The sequence below is a fragment of the Ammospiza nelsoni genome, chromosome 19, assembly GCF_027579445.1.
Source record: "Ammospiza nelsoni isolate bAmmNel1 chromosome 19, bAmmNel1.pri, whole genome shotgun sequence".
Classification (NCBI taxonomy): domain Eukaryota; kingdom Metazoa; phylum Chordata; class Aves; order Passeriformes; family Passerellidae; genus Ammospiza; species Ammospiza nelsoni.
In genome coordinates this window covers 8,722,698-8,744,473 of record NC_080651.1, presented here as the reverse complement: position 1 = coordinate 8,744,473, position 21,776 = coordinate 8,722,698, and the positions used below count along the sequence as shown (strand labels likewise).

The 21,776-nt window shown below is 49.6% G+C and overlaps 2 protein-coding genes across 3 annotated transcripts in view; one reads left to right on the top strand and one right to left on the bottom strand.

The window, feature by feature from the left end:
• ACSF2 (acyl-CoA synthetase family member 2) overlaps window positions 1-21,776 on the bottom strand; it is a 37,737-nt gene that overhangs the window by 412 nt on the left and 15,549 nt on the right. The window contains exons 11-14 of the mRNA XM_059485679.1: window positions 2,132-2,239; window positions 1,873-2,024; window positions 1,301-1,442; window positions 118-228 (exon numbers count right to left, since the gene is read on the bottom strand). Of these exons, the coding sequence (XP_059341662.1) occupies window positions 118-228; window positions 1,301-1,442; window positions 1,873-2,024; window positions 2,132-2,239 (513 nt within the window). The remainder of the gene's footprint in view (window positions 1-117; window positions 229-1,300; window positions 1,443-1,872; window positions 2,025-2,131; window positions 2,240-21,776) is intronic.
• CHAD (chondroadherin) lies at window positions 12,018-20,666 on the top strand. 2 transcript variants are annotated; one of them, XM_059486052.1, is made up of 4 exons: window positions 12,018-12,855; window positions 16,546-16,709; window positions 17,350-17,496; window positions 19,718-20,666. In XM_059486052.1, the coding sequence occupies exons 1-3, from the start codon at window positions 12,076-12,078 to the stop codon at window positions 17,489-17,491; spliced, it is 1,086 nt and encodes a 361-aa protein (XP_059342035.1). In that variant the 5' UTR covers window positions 12,018-12,075; the 3' UTR covers window positions 17,492-17,496; window positions 19,718-20,666. The 2 variants fall into 2 exon arrangements, with proteins under 2 accessions (XP_059342035.1, XP_059342037.1); XM_059486054.1 differs by having other exon boundaries at window positions 19,715-20,666.

Genomic DNA, 21,776 nt, shown 5'->3' with positions numbered 1-21,776 from the left:
CCTGGCACTGCCAGGGCTGGGTCCCCCAGAGCTCTAAAGCCATGGGCTTTCATCCAGCAGTCCCCAGCAACCACTGGGTGTACTGGTCTGGAAGGAAGCTGAGGACTGGGAACCCACCTTCCCTTTGCAGAAAGCTTTAATCTCCTCCTTGGTGCAGTCCTGCCCAGCCTGCAGTCGGATGCAGGCACAGATCTCTTCTCCCATCCTTGAATCCTTCACACCAACCACCTGGGTTGGGAGAGATGGACAGTGTGACCCTTGGGGATGTCCCTGGCCTCCCACAGGCTCTGTGTCTGGCCCATGGTGTGTTCCCTGAGCCCATCCCACAGGGTGTTGGAGCACTGTGGATGCAGCACGGACCTGTCATCATCCCTCTGCTTCCAAAAGAATGGGGCAAGAGGTTTCACAAACAACAAGGAGACTTGGTAGGCTGCCACGAGTGCTTCAGGATCTCCAGATGGAATGGCAGGGGAAGGATGAGGTTGAATTAAAGCATTATTTAAAACCCTTATAATCACAGATCTTAGTGGGCCTCTGCCTGTGACACCAGGAAATGGGCTTCCCAAGTCTGAGCTCTCTCCAAAGTTTGCTCCCACTATTCCACAAGAATCCTACTGTCATTCCCTGCCCTGAACCACTATCTCCAACTGCTAGAGACACGTTGATCCTTTTGAGTCCAGAGCAGTGACATAAAGCCCTAGAAACCACATAAACAGGGCTGGTTTGCAACCCGTCTGCACTGGGACTGTTCCAAAGAGAGATGCTCGCCTGGCACAGGCAGAACTCTGACTAAATAAGCAGTTTATTTATGGGGAAACTTGTCTGGCACAAAACCTGGAGGAGAACAATCCCAGCAGACAGGGAGCAGCTGCTCAGTCCTGGAAATCTTTGCTGTCTTGCAAAGGAGTGAAACTAAGTCTCACTCCTCATCTCCAGGGGCTTGTTGGAAGAGTCCTCCTGGATGTCAGAGTTAGCAATTATCAGTAAAAACTGTCCTTCCAGACTGCTTTCTGAGTAAGAACTTCAGAGGGAGTCACGAAAGTGGACAGGCAGTTTAAAACTGAAGAATGACAAGCATTTTTCAGATATGCAGCTGGAACACAAGGGGATTACCACAATCCATATGCCCCATGCCCCTTCCATTCCATGAGCCTCTCCCTCCTCCTTGCTTACCAATATTACCTGGAATTTGATGATGAAAACAGGGAAAGACAAATAGGTTCAAAGCAGCAATCCCAGAAGCTTTATGTACAAGATTCCCAAAACCAGATTCTCACTCACCCCACCTCCTCCCACTCACCTGGACCTCCTCGACCTTGGGATGGGTGTGGAGGAACTGCTCAAGTTCTGCTGGATAGATGTTTTCTCCTCCCCGAATGATCATGTCCTTGCAGCGCCCCACAATTCTGCAGTAGCCGTGCTCGTCCAGCACCGCGATGTCCCTGCAATGACAGTGCCCTTCTAGGCTGTCCCAGCTGGGTAAAGAGTGGCTGATGCTCCCCCCAGCCAGGGTGGTATCAGAGGATAAGGGCTGAGATGAGCACAGGGAAGAGATCAAAGAGCTCCTGGTACAGAAACTGGCAGCATCCACACAAGCTCCAGGGTTTAGGGGGGAGGCAATGCCTGGCCCTCCCCTGTACCCCTACAATCCCTCCATGCACAAGTGGCCAGTGACAATCCCCCTCTCCAGGGACACTCAGCACCAGGGGCTCTGTGCTAAAAGCATTTATAAGTGTCACAGACAGACCAGAGGGATAAACTGTGACAGTTTTCTCTACTTTGGAAATCCCAGCCACGCACTCCTACACACACCCATGCATCCTCATCCAGTGCCACCCTGTGGGACCATCTGGGAGAAGTTCTCAGACTCACCCTGTCTTGTACCACCTCTCAGCAGTGATCACTTCACTTGTCTTGGCAGGGTCATTCCAGTAGCCCAGCATGACACAGTAGCCACGGATCTGAAGCTCCCCAGGAGTGTTCAGAGGCACACATTGCCCTGTTTCTGGATCCTCAATTTTTGCCTGGAAGAGAAGAAGGGCTTAGTTGGACATCAGCACCAGACAGGGAGGATGGAGTGAGGTCTGCTGCTGGCACAGCACCTGGAGCACGTGGGAAAGGTCATGGTCACCTCTGTGTGGGGAAAGATGTATCCCACTGTCTCAGTTCTCTGCTCAAAGCTGTCACTGGGGAACCCCATGAAGGTGACAGGGCTGTTTTCTGTGGTCCCATAGGCAACCTGCAAACACAGGAGAGGAAATGTGTCTCAGGGGAAAAGGGGACCACATGGATTCAGGCACAGGAAAGGCAAAGCTGGTCATGATGCATGGAAGAGTGGGGTGTGAGGAGGATGTTCCCCCAAGCCACTCAGGTGACAGGAGTCCTGCTCTGCTGGCTATGGATGGGGCCCTCCAGACACTTCTGCCAGAGAGCCTTGGAGAAACAGGAGTTAAAGCATCACTGCACCTGCCTGCCATGGCCTTCTTCATCTCCCTCATAGTACTCCTGACCCCATCACCCACAACATTTGGGGTGTCATGTACTTTTGACACCCTAACTGCTATTCTTGGAGGGATCACCGTCCTCTTTCTCAACTCTTGTTTCTCCAAGCCCTGTCCCATACCATCTCTGCCAGACATTGACTTTGCCTTGGTGCCCTTGCAGTCAAGGTATTGAGTTCACCTTGCATCTGTAATAACTCAGGGAACATAAGACATGACTTTGGAAAAGCCCTGGAGCCAGCAGCAGACTCCTGTGGGAAACAGTGTGTGCTGCAGCATGGCTGCTTGCTGCAGATCCTTTTGCAGACATCAGCCCCTGTAATCCTTGTAAGGCATCACGAGGCTGCTCAACACTTGGCACAGCTGCCCTTACAGACCCAAAGCCTCACAGCAGGACAAAAGCTTCTTGCTGCTAAACCTCCCTCACAGCTAATCCCTATGGCAGGCTCTGAGCCCCCTCAGCTGAAGGTCACTTCTCCACAAAGGAAAATTCCAGTGCTTTATGCCCAGCTCAGTGGCCAGGCTGAGGCAGCAGGAGCTGCATAGGAGGTGCCCTGAGCAGCTCTGAGCTGCACCAATAGCACCATTGCTGGGATTGCTGCTACATTTCCAGCTCTTGAAAGCTGTGTTTCAGCAGTGGGAGCTGCTGGAGCACTGCTCTGGTGTCTCTGACCCACTCAGAGTAATGTCACCCCAGTAACATCACCTGTGGCTGCTTTGCTGGGAGAGTGTGGCTGTGAAAGGGCTGATGTGGGAAGTATTTCCTCATTTCTCCTGCAGTTCTCCAGACTGACATGTGAGCAGCTCTCACCCCCAAACTGCCCTGGCACCCAGATCTGGTCAGTTCCTTCAGAGTAAATGCCCAGATGTGCCTACATGGTCATGGTGCTCACCCAACTCCAGGCACTGTGCCCCAAATTAATGTGCAGCTTTGCAAAGGACTATGATGAAGCATGTGAACAAGGATGAAAATATTGTGAATGAGCTGAAGACAACACTGCTATGGGGTACAGCAGTGTGTAATAACCCTGGGGCACTTGGCGCTTTCCACTGCTTGGAGCTGCTGCAGGATCTCACGGGGGGCACAGGCTGGCACAACGGCTGGTGCTCTTGCTGACTGCACCAGGGTCAGCATGAATCCAAGCTGGAGCCTGCTTGTATCCAGGATCTGGAGGAGAACTTCTCCAGGATGCTGCAGGGACCATCTGGTACAAACTGCTCTGCTTGGAGCCTGGCAGCCCCCAAGGAGCAACTGTGAAGAGGCTTCTGCTCCCAGACACAAGGACAGCTTCCCAGCTGGGTGCAAACCCACAGTGCCTCATGCTCAGACTGCATTTCTCTCCCACCCACTAATACGAGTCCTGTGGCTGGATCAAATGACTGACCAGACCCAAATCCGAGACCTTAAACACTTATTAAAAATCCCAGTGCCTTTGTTTTTTTGTTTCACTCTGCTGGATGAATTGCAGTGCTGGTCCCAGGATCCCAGCCAAGCCCTGAGTCAATCCTTGCTGCCTCTGCGGGTCGCTCCAGCAGTTTAATTGGATGCAGGAGCAGGCAGCTCCCTGGCAGGAGGATGCTGTGAGCTCTGTGGCTCACCAGGCTCCTCCAGATGCCCAGCACTGTGCCCTATACCCCAAACACCAGTTATTGATGCCTTGGCCTGTGGCTTGTCCCCATAAACACCCTCACACCCTCAGAAATGGGCTTCCCAACTGCTTCAGAGGGCAACACAGCCTTCCCCTGCCTACACCAGCACACCACTCTGTAGCCAGATACCACGATGTTGCTCCAGATGTTATTTCCAAGATGTTATTTCCCTCTTAGGATGGTTATCCACAGCTGTATTCCTGGGATGGAGGCAGGGGATGGAGCAAACTCTTGTGCCAGCACAGCTGTCCTCCCAACCCTCATCTGACACGTGGACCATCCAACATGTCCATTGTCAGAAGCAGATGAAGCAACACTTCCACGAAACTCCACACACCACTTTAAACTTGGAGATATCCATGAAGATTCCTAGCCCTCATGACCCAAAGGGACACTTAACATCATTCAGCCTTGTCATCTGGTGTAATTCAGTCCAGAAAACCTCACCCAATAATTTCAGCATCAGCTCCATAATTTCCACTGTATGTGGTGTCAAAGCAGAGCTTTCTGAGGCAAAGATTCCAGCTTGGACCCTTGGCTTCAAGAGGAGCTACAAGAATACAAAATATAATTGACCTCAAAGCCTTTTTTTACTGTAAGACTACAAGTGACACCCCAACACCCAGATCAGTCCTGCCCTCAGTGATGACAAAGACAGGTCCAAAACAAACTGCTGCCTAACTTGCTCCTACCAACAAGAGATTCATTCTTTGTGAATCCCAAGCCTCTGTATAAACCAGGAATAAAAGGAACATCTTAGCAGAACTGTGTTTTTTAAAGCACATTTCCCAAACATTTCCTGCCAGTGCTGTTCAAATACTGGTCACTGTGGACCAGGCAAAACAGCCTAAAGAGGGAAGCCTCTAAAAATTAAAAATAAAGTAAGAACAATCAGACTTCAGTCTCTTTAGTAAACATTTGGGAGGCAAGTTGACCTGGTGGGGACTGTGGGGACTCTGAAGACCCTGGGTTTTTCCCAACTGTGCTGCTTATTTTCTGCATAACTTGGAAGAAGCCACATCAGCCCTCTGCTCCTTGGTTTTCCCTGGCATTCAACAGCAATAAAAACACCCAGTGTCCTCCACATTTAACTGCTGCTGAAAGGCTGTAATGAAAAGGCTGGGGTTTTAACCACCAGCACCCCAAGTGGGTTATACTGGCTGGGACTGGAGCAGAAGGTCAGGGCTGCAGAAAGGCATGAGTTCCTTGGAGGACACTCATGGAGGATCCTCAGGGAGGATCTTCATCCTCCTCGTCACCACCCTCCAGTAGTGCCACGCTGGAGGATGATGATGGCAGGGCTTGAACTGCCAAACTAAAGCCTACAGAAACTGAGCTTTGCTGGAGACAATATTGGCCTCAGAAAAAAGCAGCAAATTGACTGTGAAATAATAGGGATTTTCAGACTTCAAAGAGGGCATCATGAACAACAGAAAGCAGACTGGCAGCCCAAGAGATGTGTTCAGGGACCTCTAAGAGGCCCTTTGAACCCCTCTCAGTGTAACATGCTGGATGGATCTGATTATTCCTAAACCCGTGCCGAGGGCGCCTGTCTTGGATATCTCTCCCTGAGTCAACCCCATCCCTTCCCACCACAGCAAGCTCAAAATCGTTCATAACTGAGCAAGAACCTTCCCTCCCTCAGCTGCTCACTGCCAAGATCACACTAAACTTCTCTGTCCCCTGGGAACATGCATCTCCTTGCTTTGGAGATATCCCACTATCCCCAGTTGTACTGGAATATTCCTGAGCCTTCAGGTCAACTTTGCTGCTGCTGCAAAAAAACAACTTCTGATCACATCCAGCCTGTGTCACACTGAGATCTCATTTCCTTCCCCAGAAACAGTACCATCTTTGTGTCAAAAACATCAGGACACAAACAAACAAGTCTTGCAGGACAAATCTCTAAGGGTGGCCACCCTGTTGACATCTCTCCACCAAGAGAGCTGCCAGACAGTCCCAGTTTGGATGGGGCTTCAAAGAGATCCCAGAGGTATTAGGTGCCCAAAGCACCTTCTTTGTGCTGTGGCATGCAATGGCTTTGCCTCAGGAGGAGACCAAAGGGACAACCCAGTGTGCCCAGGCTGAGCCTGCCCTGGGAATGAATCTCGTGTTATTGCCCAGGGAGGACAAGCTGCTCCTCGTGGTCTTGAGCTAAAGCTGCCTCTCTTCTCTCCAGGCCAAGCAGAAGCCTTGAGGCTTGGAAGTGTTTCCCCCTTCCTGCCAGCAGGGCAGAAGTGCTGCCCAGTGGCAACCAGCAAAGACATGGGCAGTCACTGGTTTACCCACAGTGTGATAAAAGGTCTTTGCTGTGCAATTAACTCCATCCTCCCTAGTGCTGATGCCAATGCATTTAGGAAAAGTGAAAATAAAATGAAAAAGTGAGAGGAAATGTACAAAGGTCACATGAAGGTAGAAAACCACTGGTTTGGAGGTATCAGGATGCTATGGACAAGGAAACTCAGCAAAACTCTCGGGGCAAAGATAACATCCCTATGGATTTGGAGAGCTCAGCTCCAACCAAACACATGGCTGGAAGTCTGGAGTCTTGTTATTTCAATGAGGCCTTTTAAATGTTCTCACAGCCCATTTCCACAGCTACAGAAATCACCTACTCATCAGATCTCCCCAAAACAAGGTGGGGTGGGATGGGGAGGCCGAGGACAAGCAGAAATGTTGTCACCACATGAAGCCCATTTTCCATTTTGGGAACAGAGGGGACTAATGGCTGGGGAACATTTGGGAAAGTCAGAAGTCTTGCATGGATCAGTGGTGCTCCACAAGGGAAGAAGGCTCTGCAAAGCAGGACAAGAGTCCTGGCTAGAGCAGTGGGATGCTAGGGAACATCTGGTGCCTTGCAGGGAGGACAGAGCAGGGCTGGGAGAGGCTGGGTGAGCTTCACAGGAGAGGCCAAGAGCCTCATCCAGCAGCTGCTGGAATCGGCAGAAGGGAAGGGTGGGTGGACATCAATGGGCAGCCAAACTGGCAACACATCAATGGGTGGAGGCCATGCTACAGTGGAAGAAAACCATCAGAAGGAAGGAGGTAGACCCACCATCACCTCCTCCAGCTCAACAAGCAGCCTCCACACTGCAGTGATGGGACTCTTCAAGAATTTAAAATTAAAATGGCAATTCAGGTCTGAACTCAGAACCCTGGATGCTACTGCTGGGACAGGAGCTGCCTGGAAGAGAGGGGAACTCAAGAAAACCTCTGGGACTTCCCTTTGCCCATCCACCACAGCTCCTCAAACACTGTCTGGAGTGTACTCTGCCTTTGGGACAAATCCATGGGACGCTGCTGAACTTGCACCTTCTCCCATCCTGCTCCCAACCCTGTGCCAGGGGCTCAGCTCCACGAGAGCTGGGACACTTCTGGACCCCCCCAGAAGATGCCTGAGCCCCCACCTTCAGCCAAAAAGAGGAGAGCTGCACCCCAAGGCCAGCTACACTGGTGCCACTCCAAGAAGGTGATTGCAAGTCTACACTACACAGGAAACCAGATCTGGAGCCCCCAAAAGCTACAGAATCAGGCCTAAAAGAGCAATGAACTATTTTAACTATGGAGCTGTCTTGATATGCCAGAACTTTCATACTTATAAAAACAAGGATTAAACATGGAAAATACTATCTCCAGTATTGTATCAAACCAGGTCAGACCTGCAACATCAAAGAAACACCCCAAATCTATATTTATACTGCTTCAAAAACTGTATTTATTCGTTTAGCCCACAACACCTCTAAGAAGGAGAGGAGGGGAGTCCAGCATCTACAAATCACCAGGAATGTTTGCAGAACTGTTAATCAATTAAGAAAGAGAGGTGGCGGGATAATCCTGCCTCTTCTGCAATGTCCTTGCAGTGCTGGTCCCAGGGGACACGTGGGGCAGGAGCTGGGCAGGACTGAGCTCGCCCTGAGCGCGGCACAGGGACACCAACACTGCTCCATTGTCACTGCAGACTGCCAGCCACCCACCAGTGGGACCCAGGCTGGACATTTGCTGGCCAGTTGAGGGCTGCAAAACTTGGTGTGGGAAGAGCAGAGCTGTCTAGTGAGCAGCTCAAAATACAAACAACCTGGAGCCAGGGGAGAGGTGCCAGCTGTGGCAGATGCCAAACAGCTCCCACCACAGGAATGTGCTTGCCGAGGCATGGAAATCAAAAAATACCAAGGGAAAGAACTTCTTTTTATTCACTACTTGAGTCTGGAGAAATGGATCTGAGGAGAAGACACCTTTCCCCCCAATAATAACCTGGCATCCACCTAAACTATGCTTCAGGATCAGGACTGGCAGGAGTGCTTGTTGGGGAGGATGGAACAGGAAAGCCTTATAAATATGATTGCCTGGCAAAAGATTTTGAGAATATAGAAACTATAAGCAAGATTGAAATGAAAGCAAGTTCTGAGATCCCTTAGTTACTGAACAACTGGAAAACAATGGTGTGGCTGGCTGAAGGTAATCCCCTTTTGATGAAACAACACCCTCTGCTTGCAGACAGGCCCAAGGGTCAGAGCAGACCCTGCCAGTTTGGCAGAAGGGGCCCAAAGAGGAGTTTTTAGGGTTTAAAATGTAACACAGTATGGTAATGTAGTGATTCTTATACGTTGTATGGAAATGCTGTGGGATTTGTATATTGTACTAGATTGGTTAGTGAGAATCAGAATATTCAACAAAGAAGATGATGATTTATTGTATTGTAACGGGAACTTTGCTCACTTCTACTTCTTCTTCTTCTTCTTCTTCTTCTTCTTCTTCTTCTTCTTCTTCTTCTTCTTCTTCTTCTTCTTCTTCTTCTTCTTCCCTTTCTTACTTCTTCTTACTTTCTCACTCACTTACCTACTTACTTTCCATTTACCCTCTTATGCTTTTACTCTCTTACCCTCTTACCCTCTCTCCCCCTCTCTTCTCTCAGGCCTGCTCTGAGCTGTGGCTGGCAGCTCCCAGCCGGGCCCTGCACCCAGGCCCTTTGCAATAAACCCCAAATTCCACAACCAGAAGAAGATTTATTGTATTGTAACAGGAACCTTGCCCTCTGATCCTCTCTCTTTTACTCTCTCATTCTCTCTTTACCATGCTCTTGCCTTCTCTCTGTTCCTCTTTGGGCCTGCTCTGAGCTGTGTTTGGCAGCTCCCAGCAGGGCCCTGCACCCAGGCCCTTTGCAATGAACCCCCAGTTATACAACCTGGCTTCAAAGAGATCTCGTCTCTGTCCGTCCCAACCGTGCGTGACCCCCGTCACTCCTACAAGTGCTGAAGCAGGGAGAGCCCCCCACCTCACACCAGCATCGTGGCAGCTGTGTCCCAGCATTTCCACAAGGAAGCTGCACTTCACTGGTGTCCACAGCCACAGCACACACATCCCTGCAGGAAGAGAATGTCTCTGCTCCCCCAGATCTGCAGTTTCAGCCAGCAAACATAAAAAGGCTGGAGGAAAGTGAGAGGAAGAAAGAGAAGGAGGTTTTAAGTTTGAGCAGTTTAACCTTTGAAAAGGGTCTTGTTCCAGAAATATACATGGGCACAATGCATTTATGGATGGGGTTTGCCAGGCTTTCACCAGCTTTTTGCTCCAACCTGATCCACACTGGCCAAAATCTCTGCAGAAGCAGTAAGCTGTTAGATGACTTCTTTTTTGCAAGGGGAAATCCAAGTATTAGACTCTCAGCAAAGGAGCTCAGATTCAGTCCCCAGATTCAGAGTCCAACAGAAACAGGCAGGGTTTCAAATATCACCCACCAGTTGCTCTTGCACAGAGTAACATAACTGCAGGAATTGTTAATCAAATGATTACGGTGAAAATTAAAGTGGTTGAACCTACTCAGAGAGAAAGAATAAAATCAATTAGTAGATAGAAGATGATGCTTTAAAGGTGATTTTTTTTTTCTTTTCCAATCATTCCCCGAGCTGCCTGCCTGAGCTTTATGACCAGTGCACACTCAGGAGCATCCTCAGAATCATGGAACAGCAAACTGAAGAGGCAAAGAAGGAAAATGCAGAAGGTTCTGTCTATCTCTTGCTTCTCCGTCTCAAAGGTCCTGACCAAGGCACTCAAAGAGCTTTTCCAGAGTGAAAAGCACGTGCATGACCATTGTGGGGCCTACTGAACCAGGCATAAGCCAAAATACCATTGTTTGGATGAAAGAGTTTTAAATCCCACAGTAACAGAAGGTCCCTCCAGCAGGAGCAAGGAGCTCTCAAGGTCAGATCATCTGCCCAGAGGTGAGAATCTCTTGGTGCTGAGGTGAGCTGCTCCAGGGCATCACATCTCAGGGCTGACAAACACTGAAAGCCTGACATGGCCTGGTTTGCCCCACGGTCCCACATATTACATCATCCTTTGGCCACAGACTCACCAGAACCACATTCCCACCCCAGAAGCCTATTTTCTGCCCCAAATTAGTCCTGCAGTGCAAACACTGCTCAGACTGACAGCTGCTGACCAGAGCAGGGCTGCCAGGCCGTTTGCATAACAGGGTCCGGAGCAGCGCCAGCTGATTCCTCCCTGCAACAATGGAAAAACCCAGAAATCTCAGTGAATACGCCAGTCTGTGTCCCAAGTCAGCCCTTGGACTCCCTCCCTTCCTTGAGCCCGTCTTGCCTCTGCACAGGCTCCACTGGGGCTCTGCAGCCAGCCTCGGGAGCAGAAATCTCAACAAGCTCACAGTTATATGCTCAGCTCTCAGCTGTTTGCTGCAGCCAGGAACTGGCTGGAAATCAGTTCAAAATGTTCCAATTCCAAACCCCACCCTGCAACCCCTGGATCTCTCTCTTCATGCTCACAGAAGCAGGCGCTGGGGCTTTTAACTGCTTTGCTTGAACCTTCTTTATTGGGAGAGCAGGAGACATCCCTTGTGATGTTAATTCACCTTTGCCACCACTACCCTAAGACAGGAGCCAAGGCAGATGCCACTCCCAGCTCCAGCAGTGATTCTTTTGTTTTGCTACTTCTCCATCTCTTTACCAATGCCAATGCTTTTCTCGTTCCAGAGCTCTGCCTTGAGAGCCACAGGCACTGCCACCTACCTCTACACCACTGCCTGGCATTTCATTCCTACCAGCCCATGTCCCACCACTGCCCTGCAGGCTCTGATGCTGCCCCATCCCTTGTTGGAAGGCATCAGGTGTCCTGACCATGACCATATTATCCTCAACTGTTCATAAGAAAAGACGCAGAAAGAAAAGAAATTAAGACTGTCTTTGCACTCCCTTTCTTGGCCAGCTCTTCAATGCAGCCTAGATCTGGAAGTGTTCAACCAAAATTTTGCATTGCAAGAGCAACTGCTGCACTGTTGGCCTTTGGCATGACCCCGTAGCACTCCCACCTTCTCCAATCCCTGTTTAGGCAAACTCCTCTTGAATCACTGAAAAAAGGCATCCCACCCCCACCAGGAACCTTCCTCTGTGAGAAAAGGACCCGCTGCTTCTCCCCAAACCAGCTGAGGCTAAGCAGAACCCCAGAATCTGCTGGAAGCTCCAGCAGGAGGTGGCTGTGGAGCTCAGCAGTGCTTCCTGCTATTCTGTTCAACCAAAGCAGGCTGTTTTGCCCCCCTGCAGATGAATCTGGGCCCTGCTCAGCAGGGAGTTTCTTCACAGAGCAGGTCTGCATTGGTTCTTCCCGAGTATTTGCCTCCCATTTTCCTCCAGAGATGAAAACTACTCCTGCACATTGCTCAGCAGCAGGGCCAGGCAGGGCCGTGGACACTCCTCTGCCTGGTGCCAAGGGGTTAAGCTCACAGTCAGTTCCCAAAGCCAGTTGTTTCCAACTGGCTGCTGCCTGTGGTTTGTGGGAAGGGATTTTGCTTTTTAATAACATTATAAATAGGGCTGTGTTCAGTATGCTGCAAACTCTCTCTCTCTCTCTCTCCCCCTCACCCGTCACTCTCCTCCTCCTGCTTCTCTTCCCACCACACTTAATTCCAGATCTGACCATGAATGGGTCAGGCTTCCTCCTCGGTGTCCTCAGCCTGCTGGCATGTCTGGTCTCCACCATGCAGGCATGTCCCCCCAGCTGCCACTGCCACGGCGGGGACCTGCAGCACGTCATCTGTGACAACGCGGGGCTCAAGAAGATCCCCAAAGTGCCTGAGCAGACACGGCTTCTCAACCTGCAGAAGAACAACTTCCCCATCCTGCCCACCAACGGCTTCCGTGACATGAAGAAGTTGGTGTCCCTGCACCTCCAGAGCTCCCGGATCAAGGAGATCTCCACCGGAGCCTTCCGGGGGCTCAAGAGCCTGGTCTACCTCTATCTCACCGACAACCAGATCAGTGTCATCAAGCCAGGAGCCTTTGATGATCTCTCTGATCTCACCTACCTGTACCTGGACAAGAACAAGATCCCAGACCTATCCAAAGGGCTCCTCTCCCCTCTTGTCAACCTCTTCATCCTGCACTTGGGCAGCAATAAAATCCAGGAGCTGAAACCAGGGGTCTTCAACGGGGCTAAAGATCTGCGCTGGCTCTTCCTCTCCGACAACTCCCTCACCAACCTCCTACCTGGGGCCATGGAGGATGTAGAAAACCTTGCTGTCCTCCACCTGGACAAGAACCAGCTGAGCAGCTACCCTGTGAATGCAATGAGTAAGCTGAGAGTGCTGGAGGAACTGAAACTTTCTCACAACCCAATTGAGGTCATCCCTGACAATGCCTTCCAGTCCTTCGGGCGATACCTGCAGACACTCCACCTGGACAACATGAAACTGAAGAAGGTGAGTTCCTTCTCCTTCCACTTGCCGCAGATCAGAATCATGGGGCTCGCTTTTCTTCCCCTTTACAAAGCCCTTGGTTTGCTGACCCTTCCTTAGAGAGGAGAGGGGAAGTGCAGGTCTGTAGGCTCTGCAGGCAGTAAGGCACTGACTGCACCCTGACGTGGCTCAAGCAAGGGATGAGAGAGCACACCCCACCCCTCTGTTGAGTTATTTATGCAAAACCAAATTATCTGGAGCTGATTAAGCCCTCTGGATGGATGCAAGGCAGTGCATTCCCTCCCAAGCTGGAGGTGACACCAGACACTGAGAAAGGTATCTGGGATGCTCCAGAACAATTAGGAACCCTCCATATTCACAGACACAAGGTGAGGGATGAGAGGTGAGCGTGTCCCTCATAGTGGAGGGCACTTCCACCTTGCAGAACTGAGCTGCTCTGCCTCCTTTGCTCAGCCCAGGTACCTGGGAGAGGGAGGTTCATTGGAGGAGCTGTGAACAGTCCTGGTCTCTTACCCCTGCCTTGCAGACAGGTAGGGGTACAGACCTTCACCTCCCCGCTGCCTCCCAACCTGACACATTACAAAGAAAGGTTTGTTTATTGATGCTGTCTCAAAAGGAACTCTCGCAGCATCTCACAAAGGAGCCCTGTTCCCACTGGAGGGGAGGAGGGACATTCAGGTATCCTGAAGGGCAAAACAACCCCCTCCTTTTTCTGTGAGAAAGCAGGATCCACAGGCAGGAGTATCACACTCAGGGAATCACTTGTTTTAGGACTTTGAAAAGCAGGATCCACAGGCAGGAGTATCACACTCAGGGAATCACTTGTTTTAGGACTTTGAAAAGCCTGGCAGTGCTGCAGAACCCAGCACCGCATCCTGATGCAGCCTGATGTCCTGGGAGAATCCTCCATGGCTGGAAAGAGAGGGAGCTGCAGGCAGAACAGAACAGTTCTGTCTGGGATGGTGCTTTGCCAGTAAGCCCAAAGAGAGTCGAGGTGAGCCAGGCTGGGACTGCACTGCAAAGCAACACCCACCACATGCAGGAAGATATGATGAAAAAGAGAATTTCTTCACAACTCAGTCTCGCAGTGATGAACAGATCACATGAAAGCTACAAGAAATGCATAAAACCAGAGTTTTCAAAGGGAAATAGAATTCCAAAAAGCTACAAAACTGGAATTACGGTCTGTCCAGGTGCAGAACAACACTAACTAAACCAGTTGAGTAATAACTTCAGCATTTCAGCCCTTGTCCACTCTGAGCGTTAACCTCTCCAGGTTAATGGCAATGGTTTTAATCCTGAATGCCTCTGCTAGGCATGACCTTAGATGTTGTCTGACAGCACTTCTGTAGACTCAGTTCTAAGGCACTTTCAGTCAAATATTGCAGCATAATGCTGTACCAGCTAGAGATATCAGACTTCCAAGTTACATGTTGAAGAAATTAGACTTTGGGGTGTTCCAGGGAAATAAGCATCCTTGGTTTGACCAAGAAGCAATGGTTAACAATTCTAGCCAGCAAAAAGGACTTTTTTTTTTTTACAGTGACCACTTGTGGATAGGAACTTAAAAGGCTCTTGTGCAGCCAGTGCCTCCTTTCCTCCACAGCAGCCCAACAGGACATCACTTTATGGGATCAGCACTAACAGGGGGGGCTTCTGCAGCTTTAGGGCTTGCAAATAGAAAGCTTCCAGCTCATTTTCCCTTCAAATCCTCAAAGGTCTCATACCCAAACAGCCCACGTGTGAACTTTGCACTGCTAAGAGACATCTAATCACGGAGGCTGCACGATCCAGGAAATCACCACCAAATGCTCTAAGTGCTGCCAGCATCTTTACTGCAGCCCTTTCTCCCTCACAAACATGCTGTCCTTAGCTCTTCCCTGCATGGCTTCAAGATTTTTGAGCTGATCAAGAGTAAACCCACGCAATTCTACTCCAGCCTAAATTACATCTGAACAAAAGGAAGAGCCTGAGTAAAAGGTGGGGCTCAGGCTCCAGCACAGAGGTCCCATCTCCCCCCAGCATCACAGAGCCACACTGGACCCCACAGGGCTGTGTTGCACAGGCCAGGACCCTCCTTGTACCTCAACATGAGACAGGCACCCCTGTCTGTGTATTCAGTGTAAAATAACTTAACAGCAGTAATCCTCCACCTGAATAAGGGACAAAAATCACCCTTTTCTTCCCAAAGACACAGTCTGGCAGGCAGCTCTGTAGCTGTTAGCAGCAGATGTGAACTCTCCTCATGGGGCTGGGAGAGGAATGAGCAGCTGAGACAGTAACACCACTGTCCAGCCCTCCCGCCCCTCCATGGCGTGCCAGCATCCCTCAGAGCAGCTCCACCACCAGCACAGTCCAGCATCGTGAGCTCAGCTCAGCTTTGGAAGGAGAAGACCAGCAATGCTGACTGTCTAGCAGCCATAGGGATCTGGGAGTCTCCTAGCTAAGCTCTAATCCCATCCAGCAATGCTTAATTTGGAAGATGACAAAAGTTCATGGCTTAAAATAGTGCATTCCCTCTGTCAAGCTTTTCAGCTTAGAGAGCATGAACACACCTTCATGGTCCATGAGAAGCGCAAGGTTCTTTTCAGAAACGGGAGCTCAGGTCCTGGGGCTTTGGGAAGACCTAGTGAGTGTCCTCTCCAACCTTTAGAGAAAGCTGTCCCCTCACGTTGAGAGGGGGAAGAAATGGTTTGTCATAGCCAAGAAGAGCTTTGTGCTTTGTCAGGGAGCCCCTCCCCAATCCATCACTGCCATGGAAGTTAATGTTGAGGGGTTTGCTTTCAACAACTTTCCAACTTGAGTAACCATGGGCTGAAAAACATCAGGGATGAGGCTTCAGGGAAGAGAGGAGAGAGCTGCAGAGTCTGATCTACAGCCTCTCTTGCTTTTTAACACTTTCTTAAGGGAAGCTCTACTTTAAAGCCTCCCTGTCAACCAAGAAAGCACAAATTTTACAGCATCCCTTACAAAAAAACCCACTGGAAATGAGAAAAAATGAGGAGTCTGAGGTGCTGGAAACCTGCCTGTATTTCTACATCGCTCAAATGCCAAGTGTAAATTTCCACTCAGAGCCCCCAGGCACTGCCAAAGTCTACAGCCCCTTCAGAGGCCACAAACACTCCTCCTTCAGTTGCTCCAGGCAAGGCAACAGGCCTTGGGAGGATTTCCAGCCTTAGAAAGGAATATACCAGAATATATCTTCATTTAGAATGGAGAATTATTGCTCAAAAATAAAAAAGGGTTGCCAGATTTAAATTTATTTAGAGATGTGGCTGCAAAGACAATCCCACATAGATTTGGGATGTAGCCCTCTCTGTAGGAGACTCCATCAACCATGAGCCCACCAGCCTGCTGCCTCTCAAGTGTATAGAGCATCCAGCAAGCCAGCTCCCTGTTCACAGCTTCTTCTCTTGCTCTCTCCACACTTCACAGAATGATAGAATAGCCTGGGTTGCAAGGGGCATTAAAGATCATCCCTTTGCAAAACCCTCAGAGATGGGCACCAGGTTGCTCCAAGCCCTGTCCATCCTGACCTTGCACACTTCCAGGGACAGCACATTCACAACTTCTCTGGGCAGCATGTCCCAGTGCCTTGTTCTTATGACACTCAAAGTCTGGAACAGAGGCCCCCATGTTTGGAGTGCCAATTCCCCAGCTCCACGTTCCTCACCACAAACCTTTGTGCTTCAGTTTGCAGACAACGCGTTTGCTGGCGTGACCGTGCTGAAAACCGCGCACGTGGAGAACAACCGGCTCACCCAGCTGCCCCGAAACTTCCCCTTCGACAAACTGGAGACGCTGACCATCTCCCGGAACCCCTGGCACTGCAGCTGCCAGCTGGCCCCGCTGCGCAAGTACGGCACTGCCACGGGCTCTGCTGGGCCTGAGCTGTGCCAGGACACCGCTGGCACACCGGGCAGCTCTCTGCCCACCCTGCTGTCCGTGGTGCCAGGACACCGCTGGCACACCGGGCAGCTCTCTGCCCACCCTGCTGTCCGTGGTGCCAGGACACCGCTGGCACACCGGGCAGCTCTCTGCCCACCCTGCTGTCCGTGGTTTGCTTCTTTTTCAAATTCCTCTGTTACAGGGCTCGTAAGGGTTGCAGGATGAAGAGAGAGACAAGAATGTTGATTCTATGTTCAGAAGGCTTGATTTATTAATTTATGATATATATTACATAATAACTACACTAAAAAGAAATAGAAGGGAAAGTTCTCAGAAGCTAGCTAAGCTAAGAATAGAAAAGGAATGAATAACAAAGGTCTGTGTCCTGGCAGAAAGCGAGAACAGCTCTGCAGTGAGTGGTCAGTAAATCCAAACATCCACAGGAGACCAATCACGGATCCACCTGTTGCATTCCACAGCAGCAGATAACCATTGTTTACATTTGTTGCTAAGGCCACAGCTTCTCAGAAAGGAGAAAAATCTTAAAGAAAAGATTTTTCTGAAAAGATGTCTGTGACATTCCTCTCTCCCTGCCTCGCTGTGCCACAGGTGGCTGAAAGGCAACCGCACCCGTGCTGAGGACACGTGCTCCAGCCCAGCCCAGCACCGGGGACAGCCCATCAGGGACACCCCGGCCCTCCGCGCCTGCAAGCTGCCCACCAAGAGGTCCAGGAAGGGAAGCCGCCATTAAACACGGTAAGAATGTTCCCCTTGAGTCACAACAGAGGCCCCAGCACCTTTGGTGGCATCAGTCTTAAATGCCACTAGGGTTTGGCTTACAGCAGCTCATCCATCCACCCACACATGTCTCTGCTCAGAGCTGCACCATCTCCCGGCTCCATGAGCTCCCAGAGCAGAGAACCTGCCAGAAGCATCAGGGATGGAATCAGCTCTGTGAAAAAACTATAGGGCTAAAGACAGGCCTGGGGCAAAACATGTAAATAAATATGAAATAGAGAAGTAAGGATCCTGAAAATACACACAGAATAATTTTGAAATCTTCGGAGCTTCTATTGCAACATGGGAAAAATTTATCTCTTTTTGCAGCAATCACTGTACATAAGGAAAAAAACCAAAAGCCCTACACTGTAACAGGGTTTAAGCCTCAATCATGCTTCAGGCACTATGGTGACATGCACCCTGTCCTAACACCAAAGCCCTATATCAAGTCAAGATGTAATTGTTATGCAAAAGGGATAAACACTATATATCAAAACAAGGGTGGATTTAGCTGACTCCTACCCTGAGCTGGGACCACACAAGCTTTACTTTTCTAACCAGCTGGAGATGCCCAGCCCTTTGCCCTATATAGGTTCTCCAGGCCTGGTGTGAAATTCAGGACAGAGCATTGTTGGGAAGTCTTGCCCCAGACTGCCCAGCCCATAGGAAAGTCGATATCTTTCATAAGGAGCAGCTCTTGATTCAGCACTTCCTTTTCCACAACTACAATTCCCTCCAAGACAGTCAGGTATTTAAAAACGTCTGTTGCCTTCAAATGAGTATCCCAGAGGAGGGAGGTTCAAGATAGGAAATATTCTTTGGGTAAGGAGGTGATTCAGACACCAGGCTGCCTTCCCCTCCAGCAATGAGCTTTTGCTTGCTAACAGCCACCAAGGCAAACACCAACTGTGAAAACTGATCACACAGACACCTTCCACAGCTGGGAACTACCGGGGTATTAAGTTCAGCCTGCAGAGGAGCAAAAAAGCCACAACTGTCATCACTCCACCCCAAGCATTTTACTTTTTCCCATCCCAGAAATAGGTCTGGAGTTTGTACAGATTCCAGAGGACTTTGAATGAGCCTGCAAGTTTGTAAGCTCTTGGGGAAGGGACCTTTGCTCATTTGTTAGAGAAAGTGCAGTGATCCTGCACTGCATTGTATGAAAAGAGGTGGGCATTGTGCCATGTTATGGCCTTTTGATCCCCACTTCAGTAAGGATATGCACATCAGGGTGGAGAAAGGAAATTTATGACCAAAATGTCAGGGATTATGCCAGCTGCTCTGTGCCTTTCCAAAGTGGTTATTTCTCTTGTAGTGCCAGAGGGTTTTATGGATTAGAGATGGAAATACCAGTCATTCCATACAGGCCAGGAAAAGTTCTGCTCTAAGCACGGAAAAACTTCAGTTTTCTAAACCACTGTACTTAAACATAGTTTATTTACAGGTCTGACCATTCTTAATCTTCTTTCCCTGCCTGAACTCAATCCCAGTTCATTCCTCCATGGGGAGAATAAGAAAACCATGACAATAATACCTGGTTTGTTTTTTTTTTTCCTGTAGCACTTTCCATCCAGCTCCCTCAAACAGGTTTACAAGTGCTAATGAAATAGAAAACTATTTATTCCAATCTTGCAGAAGACAAAGCTCAGTGCCTTCAGGTGTCAGTGCCAAAATGCAGGTACACAAACCCACTCCAGTGTGGTGAGCATGAATTTTATGAAAGTGCCTCTGATTTCATCATGCACCCCTTGAGAGCCAGGCAGCTGTCACGTACAGGGGTCTGTATTTCAGGGATGAGGACTGACTTGGGGTACATTTAAGATGAAAAGCTGCTTGGTAGTTTCTAAGACTACACCTTCCCTGGATTTTCAGAATCAGGGCATCAAAATACTCCACCACTCTTGAAGATTTCGTTCTGGGTTTCCTTCCTTTGCCAAGAAAGTGTTCCTTGACCACCAGCACTTTGGGTAAGATCCTCAGGAGTCACACAGAGAGTTGGCAGAGTAGCTCAGAGATAGGACTGACCCATTTCCTCTGCTGTAGGAAGTTGTAACAGCTCCTTGACTCCAAACTCTTCACCTTCAAGTATGGGCTTCATCCACCGGTTTAAAAATAGACAAATGTTACAAGCTTACTGCTCTGCTGGAAAAATCCCTTTAAAGGTGTGGCCTTCTCTCTTTTTTAATGCTAGCAGGCTCCAGTATGGCCCGTCCTGGTGACCGGTCACTTCAACCATCAGAAAACTACTGACTTCTGAGTCCTTCCTTGAGCTTCTCCTACCTGTCAGGAAGCACTTCTGATATATATGAACACCTGCAGCCTCCTCTGAATCCCTGCTTCTCTGCTGACCACAAGGATGGAATCCACCTTCTCAATCTTTTCTGACATCTATGTATTTTAAAAGAGGCCTCTTTAAAAACTAAACTATGCATGACCACACTAAGACAAGCTAAGCTAGATCCTGCTGGTAAAACACAGTCATCTTTCCCAGAAGAAACAGAACCCACATCCCTGATCAACCAGCTGGTTGCTGTCTCTCCCATTCCAGAGGAGAGGGAGCAAATGGGAAGGTGGGAGCATCCCTCCCCCAGCTGCTTGATAAGGAAAATTGGTCTCAAGCCATGCAAAGAGACTCCCCTGCCTTCCCACAGAGGGGATCCCTGCAGGCCAGGGCTGAGGGGACAGGTGAAGCAGTGACCAAGAGCCAGTGGCCCTGAGGCAGCAATCTCCCAAAATTGGCCAGAAATCCTTTAAGGGAAACAGTACTGGGAACCTCCAAACCTGGAGCCATCTAAAGACTGGATTTCCCTCCCACTCTGTGGGGTCTCCAAGATGTCCAGGAGGAGAAGGTGTGCATGGTGCAGCGGGCTCAGGCACCTCTCCTCTCCTTCCCACCCATACTCCAGAGATCTAGCAGGACACCAGGATGATTGTCACAGCTATTTCAAAGCCACAGTTGCAATTCAACTACTTTTTAAATCCTGAAGAGTTATATAAATATATGTCTATTTATTCCTCTGTAACAGTGTAAATGACCTTTAAGAGGATGAAAACTCCTCTGCCTCCCATATAGAAATTGAATTGTATATTTTCTTATGTACATCTTCTGTATAAAGCTCTTGCTGCAAAGATGAAATCAACAAGTCTCTGTGTGTCTGTCTGAGGGCTGGAGGGATCAGCAGTAACATGAGACCAGTGGCACAAATATAGACTTAATCCTCTTTATCCCATGGGCAGAGCAACTGTTTGGGAGGGTTTTATTATTTCTCTTGCTACAAAACAGGAGCATGTGACACCTAATGAGTCCTGGGCTCTCACAGTAATGCTTGAAAATATTTTGTGAGGCCAAACTCAATTTTACTATGAAAATAGGTAGCTGTCACCTGACAGAGCTCAAGCAGCAGCACCAACCCTGGTGTTTCCAGCTCGGCATTAAGAGCATCATATCCACGAAAAAAACCTGGCTGCATCCCAGACAGTTTCAGGATGGATGCCCTGGATTCCCCTGGTCTGTGGCAGAGCACAGAGCTGTCCCTGTAAAACCCCACTGCTGGTGCAGTCAGGGTCTGCCAGCAACAACAGCCTGATCTGCCTCCCAGAGCCACGCTTATCCATCACCACTGGCTGCTTCCTCAGCCTTGGGAAGCAGCATGGTAACAAATTAATCTCCTTTAGGGCAAAACAAAATAGTCCTTTTCTGGCTCATCCTGCATGCAGATGGCAGGACATGCCCAGGAAATGTGTCACCTAGAGGGCCACTGTCCCCCACATGCAGCACAGGCTGGTGGCTCTGGCACAGGCCCAGCGTGGTGGAGCAGCAGGACACGTGGCCCAGCTCTGCTGCCCTTCTAGCAGTGCAGCATTTCATTGCCACAACCTGACTCAGACATGACAAAAACCATGCAATGAGGTTTTACATCCACAGGAAATCCAGGATGGGCAAGGAAACTTGACAGCTCCACACCAAGAGGAATATAAGCACCCACCCACACCAGCATGAACCAGCATTGCCTCTGCCACCATAATCCTGGCAGTGTATACAACTGAATGTCAGTAAAAGGTTTGGAATTAGCAGCAGAATTTCACTTAATGACATTGAATGTGATGCCTTGTCCTCTTCTGAAGCTTCCTCCCCAGACACCTCAGCAGCAACCAGGCAGAACCCCCACTTCTGTTGTCCAGGTTTTCTGAGCCTTCCCTCCTCAGCCTGATCCCAGCAGCTCCAGGACCACCAGGTACCACTGTGACCCAGA

Coding starts and splice junctions, on each gene's coding strand:
- CHAD (XM_059486052.1), top strand. CDS start 12,076: ATGAATGGGTCAGGCTTCCTCCTCGGTGTCCTCAGCCTGCTGGCATGT. Junction 12,856..16,545: donor ACAACATGAAACTGAAGAAG/GTGAGTTCCTTC, acceptor TTTGTGCTTCAG/TTTGCAGACAACGCGTTTGC. Junction 16,710..17,349: donor CAGCTGGCCCCGCTGCGCAA/GTACGGCACTGC, acceptor GCTGTGCCACAG/GTGGCTGAAAGGCAACCGCA.